At 49.6% G+C, this 12,859-nt stretch overlaps 1 protein-coding gene across 4 annotated transcripts in view; it reads left to right on the top strand.

Moving 5' to 3' along the window:
* The window catches only part of Dlgap4 (DLG associated protein 4), a 154,424-nt gene extending 147,760 nt beyond the window's left edge, over positions 1 to 6,664 (top strand). For all 4 annotated transcript variants that reach the window (XM_036186424.1, XM_036186423.1, XM_036186426.1 and 1 more), the window contains 3 exons: positions 3,134 to 3,225; positions 4,048 to 4,203; positions 4,972 to 6,664. In XM_036186424.1, the coding sequence (XP_036042317.1) occupies positions 3,134 to 3,225; positions 4,048 to 4,203; positions 4,972 to 5,190 (467 nt within the window). In that variant the 3' untranslated portion in view covers positions 5,191 to 6,664. The remainder of the gene's footprint in view (positions 1 to 3,133; positions 3,226 to 4,047; positions 4,204 to 4,971) is intronic.
* Positions 6,665 to 12,859: the final 6,195 nt, after the last annotated feature.

Genomic DNA, 12,859 nt, shown 5'->3' with positions numbered 1-12,859 from the left:
CCCTTCCTTTGGCCTAACTGTGAAATTTATAGAAGCAGCATGCTGTGTGGGGATTTTGTCTTGATTTTTTTTTTTTTTTTTTTGAGACAGGGTTTCTCTGTGTAGCTTTAGAGCCTTTCCTGGATCTCGCTCTGTAGCCCAGGCTGGCCTCAAACTCACAGAGATCTGCCTGCCTCTGCCTCCTGAGTGCTGGGATTAAAGGCGTGTGCTACCACCGCCCGGCTTGTCTTTATTGTTTTATGACTCAGGAGTTCACTATATCTCTAAGGCTAGCCTCTAACTCAGCTTCCCAAGTTCTAGGATTACAAATGTGTAACACCATACTTTATTTTCTTTCAAACTTGGATTTGTTTTTCACATTTTTTAAAAAGAGAGAGAATGTGTGTGTGTGTGTGTGTGTGTGTGTGTGTGTGTGTGTGTGTGTGTGTGTAGGAGACACATGTATGCCACATATAGCTGTGTAAGTCCGGATAATTTGCCAGAGCTGGTTCTGGGGATAGAACTCACGTTGTCAAGCTTAGGGAGCAGGTCTCTTTACCCACTGAGCCATCTCACTGGCCCCTGAGATGCTTTTTATTGAGCCAGGCAGTGATATATTGTAGTTGGAAGTCTTCTCTGGTCCTGCCCGCAGGTGCTTAGAAAATACTCACTCAGAGGCTTAATATTAATTACCAATTGCATGGCCTATGGCAGGCTTCTTGCTAGCTAGCTATTTTTCTTAAATAAACCCATTTCTATTAATCTGTGTTTTGCTATGTGGTCTTGGCTTACTGGTCTGCTGGCATGTTGTTCCTTTGGTGGTGGCTGGCATCTCTCTGCCTCTCCTTTCTCTTCTTCCTGTCTTTCTTGGATTTAACTGCCTGGCTCCATCCTGCCCTGCCATAGGCCAGTGCAGCTTTATTTATCAACCAATCATAGGAACACATATTCACAGCGTACAGAAGACATCCCCCAGCAGATACACACTTGCAATCCCAGAATTTTGGAGGCAGAGGTGCAAGGATCAGGAGTTTAAGGCCAGGCTCCACTACATAACAAGTTCAAGGCCAGCCTGGGCTACATAAGACCTTGTCTCAAAACAAAAACAAAGAACCCCAACCATTGTTACTGACTCCCAGTGGTGTTACATTAACACCTTCACCAGGTTTTGTTCATTTCAGCAGTGTGCACCCTTCCTGGTCTGCACCACTGGTAAGCAGTGAATTTTCTACTTTTCTGCTCTGAGTGTTGTTTCTAACAACATGATTAAGACATTAACTGATAGTTGAACCCAGGGGAGTGTGCTTGCTAAGCACACAACACCATTGAGCCATATTTGAAACCCTGAGATATAGTTGACATACAAAATTCACTCCTTTATCATACACAAAGGCTGTCTGGATGTCATCACTATGTAATATACAATATTTTAATCAGCCCCTAAAGAAACCTCTACCTGTTTAGCCACTACTTTGTGACAAGGTCTTACTGAATAGTCCAGGTGAGCCTTGAACTTGTGATCCTGCCTCAGCCTCCCAAGTAAACATCACAGGTGTAGAATGAACAGACACTGGAAGGTTAAGGGCACTGACTGCTCTACCCAGAAGACCTGGGGTCAGTCCCTAGCACTTACATACTGGATTCTTGTTTTATTGTGGGTTTTTTGTTTTGTTTTTCGTTTTTTCAGACAGCGTTTCTCTGTGTAGCCCTGGCTGTCCTGGAACTCAGAGATCTGCCTGCCTCTGCCATCCATTTAATTCATTTATTTTAAACAGTGTTGTTGTGTGCCCCCCAGGCTAGCTTCTGATTCTCCATCCCAAAGTGCTGAGGTAGAAAGCAAGAAAAAATAGAGGGTGCTATAACTAAAAAGTAGTTAAAGTGTGGAGTGTTTGTATGTGTGATGGGGAGGGTATGAAGGTCAGAGGGCACTTGGTGGAGTCTACTCTCCCATCTTTAAACAGATTGGATGAACCTCAGGTCATTAGACATATGACAAGTGTTTACCCACTGAGCCATCTCAACAGCCCCTTTCTATTTCTTCTTGAGTCCATGATAATTTACATTTCTTCGGGAAATTTTTCCCATTTAAGCTGCTTCTAATTTACTGCCATAGCATTTCCTTAGAAATGGGGATAAGGTTCTGGTTGTAGCAGATAAAGTGACCGCCTGGCTCTGCCTCCAAGTGCTGGGATTAACAGTGTGAGCCACCATACCCAGCTTTATTCTGACCATAAGGTCTCTCATAGTCCAGGATGGCCTCAAACTCTTGACCTTTGCCTCTGTCTCCTGAATGCTGGAATGACCAGCACTGCCCTCACCTGTTTACGGTTTCCTTACCTTAATAAGAGGTTAGCTGGGGGTGGGGGTGGCTGGCTGGCTGGCTGGCTGGCGGCACACACCTTTAATCCTAGCACTCAGAAGGCAGAGGCAGGTGAATCTCTGCAAGTGTGAGGGCAGCCTGGTCTACAGAGCAAGTTCCAGGACAAACAGGTCTACATGGAGAAATCCTGTCTTCAAAACAAAACGAAAAACCAACAACCAAAAACAATGGGTTAATGTGTAAGTAAGAACCCATTAGCTTTGTGTATGTATGTAACATGTATATATACACATATATACGTGAATTCCAATTCCCTTTCCACCCTAGCACAGCCTATATTCTATTAATGAATACATATGCACACATGTATACACATGACTGTAGTTGGAGTTTTTCTGCCTGGCCCAGTCAGGACAAATCTCTCTTACCCGCCAGTCCCACAGTCGCTCAGACCCAAACAAGAAAGCACATGGAAACTTACATTGTTTACAAACTGTATGGCTGTGGCAGGCTTCTTGTTATCTACTTTTTCTATCTTAAATTAACCCATTTCTGCTTATCTATACTTTGCCACATGGCTTGTGGCTTACCAGTGTCTTTACATGTTGCTTCTCATGGCGGCGGCTGGCGGTGTCTCTCTAGCCTTCTACTTCCCAGAATTCTCTTTTCTCTTGTCCCGCCTATACTTCCTGCCTGGCCACTGGCCAATCAGAACTTTATTTACACAGAGCGATATCCACAGCACATGACCCTGGTCCCGCCTTCCAAACGTCCATGCCTGGTCCCTGTCCAGCACCACCATGTATGCTGAGCTGCTTTCTCTACCTCTCTCAGTCTTAGGAAAAGTCCTCAGTGCTGTGGGCAGTGCCCAGCTCCTGATGTCCCAGAAATTCCAGCAGTTCCGGGGACTCTGTGAGCAGAACTTGGTGAGTGACCTTACCTTCTCCACAGGGCTTTCAGACAGCCTTTGGCTGTGCTGCCCAGAGCCTGCTCAGGGAGCCCCTTGTAGCCTGTGACCTCTACACAGAGGAGGTGCTGCCCCCTCATGGCACTATAAAGATGGTGGCAGTACACACTATGCCCAGTACAGGAAGGGCAGAGGCTCCTCCAGAAACAGAACATTGAACCTGGTGTAAACAACCACATGAAAATTTAAGTCAGTTGGCCCTGTCTTACTTCTGTTTAGTGCATTCTATATCCAAGAGACTGCTGAAGGTAAGACCTAAGGAAATACGCCATCTGGGGCCTGCCCACCCCAGGGCCGGAAGCCGAGTCCTGGACAGCATGTCCCAGGATTAGAGTCCTCTCCAACAAATTGGGAGCACAGTGGAAAGTGAGTCTCGAGGGCCTATGGTGGAAAACAACAGATTCCATGGTCACAGCTGGCCTACCTCCCTGGGAAACACTGGTGAAGAATGGACCACCCTATAAAGTGAGAACTTGGCCTGCCTAGCACAAGAGGACACAGTGCCTTCCTTATCTCAGCCTTGTGATAGTGATCCTAGCGATGGCAGCAGTCACATGTATGTGCAGGGCCCAATCATGCTCCCAGGAATCCCTGCCATTGACACTGGCCATATCCAGAGCCAGCTTCATTCACTCACAGATCCTGGCCTGGCCACAGAACAAGAGAGCAAGGCCGTGCCCAAAGTCCCACCTAGTGCCAGGGCTCAAGGCCCATATGTGTGGTGGGGGAGATATGACAGGCTTCTGCCTTGCTGCCCCACTGACCCTCATCTGCCCCACAGAACCCTGATGCCAACCCCCGTCCAACAGCCCAGGACCTGGCAGGGTTCTGGGACCTGCTGCAGCTGTCCATTGAGGACATCAGCATGAAGTTTGATGAACTCTACCACCTCAAGGCCAACAGCTGGCAGCTGGTGGAGACCCCCGAGAAGAGGAAGGTGAGCATGGAGCAGTGCGGAGGGGAAATCCAGGGACAAATTCCTGGTCGGCAATAACGCTGCCCACATCGGTCAGTGCTGCTTGGCTCCCTTCTCCATGTGTCGTCTTGAGCTGGGGCTCACGTCCATCACTTTGCGGGGTCCATGCCTGGCACCTGTCCAGCATGCTGCTCACTCTGTAGTGGAGGCTGTCCCCAAAGCATGCCATTGTGCTCTGCATGTCTAGTAAAAGGGGTCACAAGTGCCAGTGGAAAAAAGCAGAATGGCCCTCCTGGGGCAGTGAGGTCTGGCCCCAGTTCTGCCTCCTTATGGCAGCTGTGCTCCTGTGAAGCCCAGGTGGTCTCCTGCAGAGCAGGGGAGCCCAGTCCTGTTGATTGTGGCCCTGGTGAGTTCTCATCCGAGGATAGCATGTGAGGATAGCATGTGAGTTGGGATGGGATAGAAAGACAGTTGAAGTCACCACTCGGGCTGTATCTGTGTCTCAGGTTCCTCCTAATGACTCCAAGCAAGGGTGGGAACGGGGATTGTCCATCCTCTTCTGCTAGATCACTCTAAGAGTCTAAGCTTGCTTTCTGCTCCTAAGCCCTGTGCTATTCCCACCACCATTGCTTCTGTGGCTTTCAGGTTCTAGTGTGTGTTGCTTGTGCCGGTCTGGTGTGGAGATGCAGGGTGGGCAGTGCCAGCTGCCTACAGTTAGTAAGGGGCAGTGCCACACAAAACGTGGCACCTTTATTTTATTTTTGTTCCCTCCTCGCTGTCTCACTAAAGGAAGAGAAGAAACCACCTCCTCCGGTTCCGAAGAAGCCAGCCAAATCCAAGGCGGCAATGAGCCGCGACAAAGCCTCAGACGCGGGGGACAAGCAGCGTCAGGAGGCCAGAAAGAGACTCCTGGCAGCCAAGCGGGCAGCGTCTGTGCGGCAGAACTCAGCCACAGAAAGTGCAGACAGCATCGAGATTTATGTCCCTGAGGCCCAGACCAGGCTCTAAGGCCATGAAGGAGCAAGCACTCGGTTTTAAATCATTAAAAACTCAATGCAAATGGAACAGCGTTTTCTCACCCTTTAGTATGGTTATTGTCTCTAGAGACCCTGAGCCAACTTTCCAATTGATGCAAACAAGGGCTCACAATGTGGCTTTTCTGGGTCCCTCCAAGCTTTAGGTTATGAAGACTTGACTCAAAAAAAAACCACAGTCTAGACCCTTCTTCCTTTGGGCTGCCATGGCGGACCAGACAATGACTTGGGCAGCCCGTCCCGGCCTCCAGATTGCAGTCTTTTTACTGGCTCTGTCTGCTGAGAACTAGCTTGTTTACAAGACAAGGACAGTCCAAGGCAGCCTTGGGCCCCTGCCATGTCCCTCCCTTCCCAGCATCCCACAGCTTTTCTTTTCCCTTCAGAGCTCACACAGGGTCACCATCGTGGCCAGTAGCTTTCTGGTCCACACCCTTTGGGGCTGAGGGCACAGAGGACAGAGAGATGGGCAACATTCCTCCCTCTCCCCACCCTCCCCGCTAAGTGCTCACACACTGTTGGCCCATGCACACAGATGAGGTGCCCGCCCTCCGCTGCCATCCAACTGCCTAGACGGTGTCAGGCTGGACTGGCCTCTGAGCAGACAAAGAAAGTGCTGGTCCTTGGAGCAATGTGGGGAAGCCACAAGTACCATGCTCCAGCCCCTTTCTTCAGCAAAAGAAAATTGAAGACTCCCAAGTGGCTTCCAGGGGGTTGTCTGTCCTTGGCTGCACCTTCATCCAGTCCCCCCGGGGCAGGTGGCGGTGTCTGTACGTATGTGTACATATGCACATAGACCTTAGAGTGTATATTTAATAAACGCCCATCTGCTCACCCAAGCCCACCAGCGCCGCTGCCACCGGCTCTCGGGGTACCTGCAGGAGGCGGGTGTGTGAATAGCATATATTTTTACATGTACTATATCTAGGTGTGTGTACAAGTGTGTGTAAAAATATACCTTGTGTGTAAGCAGCCCTTTTTTGGTTGTCCACCCAACCCATCAGCCTAGCCTCTTAAGTTTTTTATTCTGTTGTAATTTTCATCCCAATCTCTCCCGTCCCCCACTCCTACACTCCTTTTCCCAAGGTGTTCTGAGCCCTGAGCTGCAAAGGCCTGGGCCCACAGAGCAGGATGGGGAGGGCAAGGCTGGGTCAGGCCGCCTGGAGGGGGCTGGACCCAGCAGACAGTTCAGCATACCAGGGGCTGTTCTATACTGTGGGTATGATTCAAGGGCACTGGGGACATCCTCTTGTCTGGCGCATGCTGCAGGGGTCCCCCAGGTGAAGCAAGGCCTGCTCTGGGGGCCTATTCCAGCTTGGCCGCCCCCTCTGTGACCTTGGGCAAGTCACTTGACCTCTGTGTGCCTCAACTTCCTCCTCTGTAAAATGGGGACAGTCCCTGCCCCTCCCTACCTCACAGGCATGTTGTGAGAATAAATGAGGTAATGTGTACCAAGGGCTCATGGCATTATTGCAGTGTGGTGCTGGGCTGGGCTGGGCTGGGCTAAGGAGGATGGCGGCAGATAATCCAGGAAACCCATCTAGACCCCCTCCCAAAAGAGGAGGGGACAAGCTTAGGAGACAAGCTGTCTGAGGTTATCAGTTAACAGCTGTCAAGTGCCTGCTCTGTGAGCCTGGGCAGTAAACTGAAGCTCAGCGTTCTCAAGGCGTCAAAACACACGTCCTTCGTCCTTCGTAGGTGCCACTACAGAAGCAAAGAGACAACCCAAAGACCCGGCCTCCGCACATCTTTCAGGGCAGGATGCCCATGACCCCCAGCAGCTGCCCTCCCAACAATCTAGCCACCCAGGATATTAGGGACTGTGCCAGGGGAGCTGCAGGGCTGCCCCGAGCTCACCAGGAAGCCAGTGTCTCAGTCTGATGTGGCAGGAAGCATAGTGTGGGAGAAGGGCTGTATGGAGCAGTCCAGTCCAGGTGGAAGGAGGCCTGGGTACTGACCAGACAGGAGGGAAGGAAGGTTCTGACCCGACCCCAGGGGTCAGAACGTAATATAGAAAAGGTTCTTGCGCCAGGTCCGACAAGCACACACTTACTCCTCCCTTGGCCCAGCCCATTCAGGATACCTGTGATTCCAGGGCCAGGAACACAGATTCATTCCCACTTTTTTAGGAGTTGAACCCCTTATGAAACCCCAACTATAAGCAGACTCCTGTGCTTAAAACAGCTTGCCTCTGCCTTGGACTCTAACATGTCTTTGTTAGGGTGGCTGAACATTGGTGACCGTGCTGGGTCTACAGGGTTCTTTCCCTTTCCCTACCCCAGCCAGGGGGATTGAAGGGTAAGTGGTTTTCTGTTGTGCAGGTCTAAGCTTGTCTCTGCATCCAGCATTTAACCAGCCCTTCAAATGTCTAAGTGAATGCTGAACAAGGCCAAGCTAGCCGTGAAGGATGGAGGTCAGGCAACAGCCTGACTCCCCCCATGGGCCCCAGGGACTTGGGAGTGGAGGAACTTAGCCATCTTGAGTGTTTGACTACAGCTTGGGAGGGAGTCTTGACAGATCTGGCTGGGGAAGGCTCTTGGAATCAGAAGCAGAAAGGGTGGGAGAGTCTGCAGATGTGGGGCTCTCCACCCAGACAGCCTTGTGTCGCACTAAAGGGACCCTTCCAAAGTCTGCCTACACCTCCTGAGAACAGGGCAATTTCTACCTGTCCACGAAACTAAATGATCCAGACAGCTCTCCCTTATCCAGGACATCTGGAGCCTAAAGTACCCAACATCCTGCAGGCGGCCACGCCATGTTCCCCTTGACTCGCCCCTGGTCCACTGGAGTCCAGTTAGGGGCCCTTGATGCTTTCAGTTAGCAAGTTTTTCTACTCTGAAGGAGCTACAGCAACTGTCCCACCTTCCCTTTGGTTTTTGTGGCAGCTTACAAGCTGTCCCTTGGTTTGGTGGTTTTTTGTTTTGTTTTGTTTTTTTGTTTTTTTGAGACAAGATCTCACTCTGTAGCCCAGCCTTGACCTGTGATCTGACTCTACCTCCCAAGTGCCAGGATAGCAAGCATCCATCACCCCGCTTCTCTTTCCTGACTGGATTCGAAGCAGTTTTGACAAGAATATGACTTAGATGATGCCCCACCTCCTTTGAGCCTGTCCCATCAGGAAGTACTGGACACATCTCAGAAAGGCTGACAGCAGCTTCTGGAGAAGCTGGAATGTGTCTGGACTTCCATGATTCAGAGGCAAAGTGCCTTTCCTGGAGGCTTTGAGCGTGGAGCAGGGAAGCCCAGGAAATCAGAGTCCTCAGAACTGCCCCCCAGCTACAGATCTGAAAGTAGGGGACCCATATTTCCCTTCTAGAACCCCAAACCCCAAAGACCTCAGAGTCTTCCAGAGTCCTCACTGAGTGACAGGAACAAAGAACATGATGAGCAGCATAGGGACCTCAGGCCAGGAGAGTAGGAGGAAGCAGTTGCTGCTGGAGGCCATTCAGAGACCACGTGGGTAAGTACAGGAGAAGACAGACTGACAGCCACGACAGCTGCTGCAGTGGACTGGGGTCTTACCCAGGATCTAGGGTGTGTCTCCAGCCCCACAGAACTTGCCATGATACTGGCAGAGGGGACTTCCGTGTGAGCCTCTGCTCAGGACCCTTCACAGCCAGCCCTCTGCCTACAGGAGAAAATACGCTCTCTTCTTGACGGGAGGCAGCTGTCCCCTTTCAGGAGCATCGCCAGTGAGAGAACCCTGGATTCTGCCACACTGTGCCCTGCCTCTCTTCCCTCTGCTCTCAAGTCAGGTGGTGAAGCCTGGGGAGAGCCTTCCCCTGCACTTAGTCCAGGCTAGCCTGGTGCCAACCTGTGCTCCATGCTTGTGCAGAGGCTTGCTTTCCCCTGCCATCACTGCTATGGTGACTTGCATGGGATCAGATGTGACTGCCCACCTCAACCCGAGAGATAAGGGCTCCAGAACAAGGCAGGCAAGCTCTCCTCACTGACTCAATGCCCAGCATGGAGCCTCGCACTCAAGGGCTCAGTGGGAAGGCCCTTGCCTAGCACATGCTAGTCACTGGATGTCATCTTAGCCCTGCCTGGGGCTGGGGGAAGAAATGCTGGGTACAGTGAAGACAGCTGTGGTTCCAGCTGCTCCAGAGCTGAAGAAAATGGCTGCTTGAGTTCAGGAGTTAGAGACCAGCCCAGGCAACACAGTGAGACGGTCTCAAAAATGAAAACAAGGCTGAGAATGTACTTCAGTGGCAGAGTGTTTGTCTAGTATGCACAAGGCCCAAGGTTCAAGTCCCCATCATTGTGTCCTGTCACACACACACACCCGCCCCGGCCACTGCCCTAAAGAACTACCTGAATGGCTGACCTGAAGGAGAAGGGACAGATACTTTATTGAGATGGCAACTTTCATTCTGGGCTTTGAAGCCAAGCAGGGGACTCCAGAGGCCAGGAAGTGCTCAGCTAACAGAGCCAAAGGCCCATTCTGCTGCTTAGACAGGCTGTGCTGGGAAGGAAGGCCTTGAGTGCTAGGTAAGGAAGGAGCAAGGCTCCTCTAGACAGAACAGGGGCATTCCACACAGAACCCTAGGCCCTGGTTCCAGCCTCTCTCGACCGGTCCCAGCCAACACAGCAGACCATGTCCACAGCAGTAGGGATTGGCTAGCCCAGCAGCCTGCACATCTAAATCTACAGCCCACACCTTCCCCTGAACACCACACTTTGGGTGGGCACTGTCTTCATTAGGTGGCCACAGTACACACCCAGAGGAGGCGGGTATTTGGCATTTTTGAAATGCGCTGAAAGGCACGATGTTCTGCTGTGGCCTGGCTGCCAGGCAAGACATGTCAGTGGGGAAAAGCAATTGACACAGAAATCTTTCCAACCTGAGTCTGATCCACAGAAAGAGAAAAACAATTTCTGAGAGTTATGCTCTGATCTCCACATATGTGCTGTAGCACACACACGCACCCACAAATAATAAAATAGCTCAACAGGTAAAGGTGCTTTCCACACAAGCGTGGTGACCTGAATTCAATCCCCAGAACCCAGGTGAAAGGAGAAAGGAGAAAACCAGTCCTGCAAAGCTGTCCTCTGATCTCCACATACAGAAAATGGCACATACATCCCCCCCACACACACTTCATGCACACAGTGATGAATAAATAAATAAATAAAAATAGGGTAGGGCTAGGCATGGTGACACACATCTTGAATCCCAGCACTTTGGCAGAGACAGGTGGATTTCTCTGAGTTCCAGGCCAGCCTGGTCTATGTAGTGAGTAATAGGTCAGTCAAGGCTACACAGTGAGACCCTGCCTCAAAATCAATCAATCAATCAATAAATGAATGAATGAATGAATGAATGAATGAACGAACGAACAAAGGAATAAATAAATAAATAAATAAACAAGCAAACAGGTTTTTTTAAGTGATAAACGTATTCCCAGAAGCTACTTGGGAGAGTACACAGTAACTGGCCTGGGCTCTCCAAAAACATCAGTTGAACAAGACAAAAGCATTTCTATATCAAGAAGCTGAAGGTGGTCCAGCAGAAACAAAATATTTGATGATACAAAACACACTTGTTCAAGCACAAACTAGGAACAGAAAACTTCCCTGATCTGGAAAGAGTAGCTGCAAAATCCCCAGATACCATCACATGTGCTGCCAGGACTGAAGTCCGCCCTGCAACAGACATAAAAGCCGGGCATGGTGGCACGTGCCAGGGGCCCAGCACCGTGGAGGCAGGAAGGTGAGTTGTTCAAGGACAGCCTCGGTTACATAGCAAGTTGGAGGCCAGCCTAGGCTACGTGAGATCCTCAAAAAATGCGGCCATGGCCACAACAAAGCTCAGGAATAAGACGATGTTTCCCTCTCCTCTTCTGTAGCAGGGAACTGGAGGTTCCAGCCAGGGCAATTAGGCAGGGCACTGGTTTTCATATTAATGTAAATAAATAGCCTCCAGATCGGAAAGAAATAAAATTAACCAAAACTTATTCTATTTCTAGATAATATGATTTTCATGGAGAAAATCCTGAGGTTAGCTATGGAAGAACTATTAAATGAGTGAGTTTGTGACTTTACCAGTACAACATCAACTTAACTATCTCAGCTGACGTGGTAGAAATGCATTTGACCCCAGCACTGAGGCAGCAGAGAGGAGGCCCACCAAATCACCTCTCTACACTCTGGGAATGTCTTGTCTCTGACCCTGCTTCCAGACTCTCCTACATGGTAAGAGTGTCTTGTTTGCTCAAGGGCCGGCTGGAAGCTGAAGACAGGAACCCCATCACCAGGAAGACATGTTTAGTGGGTTAGCGCCTCCAGCTCCACTCCCTCAGCCTCTAGGAGTGAAACAGGCTGCAGGTTCAGTTAAGCACCAATGGCCATGCCGGGCGGTGGTGGTGCACGCCTTTAATCCCAGCACTTGGAGGCAGAGGTAGGCAGATCTCTGTGAGTTCGAGGCCAGCCTGGGTTCCAGGACAGGCTCCAAAGCTACACAGAGAAACTCTGTCTCGAAAAACAAAACAAAAAAAAGCACCAACGGCCAGTGGTTTGGTCAACTGTATCTATGTCACAGGCCCCCATAAAGAACCCTACGAGTGAGGGCTGAGCTTCTGGGCCAATGCACAATACACACGTGCTAAGAGGAGAGACACCTGGAGAACCCATGACCCCACATGTCCTCTCCATCACCCTGTCACGTACATGTCTGCTGGGCTGTCCCAGCTATGTCCTTTAGAATGTACCCATAAGAGTAGGGGTACTTTCTCTCCATATTTATTCAATAGCACTTGAAGTTCTAGCTAGAGCAATAAGACAACAAAAGGAAATCAAAGGGATAGAAATTGGAAAAGAAGTCAAACTTTCACTATTTGCAGATGATATGATAGTATACATAAGTGACCCCCAAAACTCTACCAGGGAACTCCTACAGCTGATAAACTCCTTCAGTAAAGTGGCAGGATATAAGATCAACTCAAAAAAAAAAAAAAAAAATCAGTAGCCCTCCTTACACAAATGATAAAAGGGATAAGAAAGAAATCAGAGAAACATCACCCTTTACAATAGCCACAAATAATATAAAATACCTTGGGATAAGAGTGTGGGTACAGCCGGGAAGTGGTGGCACACGCCTTTAATCCCAGCATTTGGGAGGCAGAGCCAGGCAGATCTCTGTGAATTCAAAGCCAGCCTGGTCTACAAAGCAAATTCCAGGAAAGGTGCAAAGATACACAGACAAACCCTGTCTTGAAAAAAAAAAAAAAAAAAAAGTATGGGTACTTACCCTATGTTCTGTGAGACACTCTAGCAAATTAATAATCTAGGGGATTATTTTTAGGAACCCATAATTTGTAACTAGGCAGGACCTAATACTTACCACTGGCACATGGACAGTCTCATGGATTTAAGAACCTAACCCTGTGGCATGTCGTCTGCTGTCAAGAAAGTCAGAAAATTGGTGTCATGAGGAAAACGTCCAGATATCTATATAAGAAGTTGTGTGGGGCTGCAGAGATGGCTCAGAGTTTATGAGCACTGGCTGCTCTTCCAGAGGTCCTTAGTTCAATTCCCAGCAACCACAAGGCAGCTCACAACCATCTGTAATGTGTTACAGTACCCTCTTACGGCCTACAACACAGGCATACACACAGACAGAACACTATACACATAATAGATAAATC

The sequence above is a fragment of the Onychomys torridus genome, chromosome 4 (assembly GCF_903995425.1).
Source record: "Onychomys torridus chromosome 4, mOncTor1.1, whole genome shotgun sequence".
NCBI lineage: Eukaryota > Metazoa > Chordata > Mammalia > Rodentia > Cricetidae > Onychomys > Onychomys torridus.
Note: the sequence above shows the minus strand (reverse complement) of the source record. Positions and strands in the feature narration are given on the sequence as shown.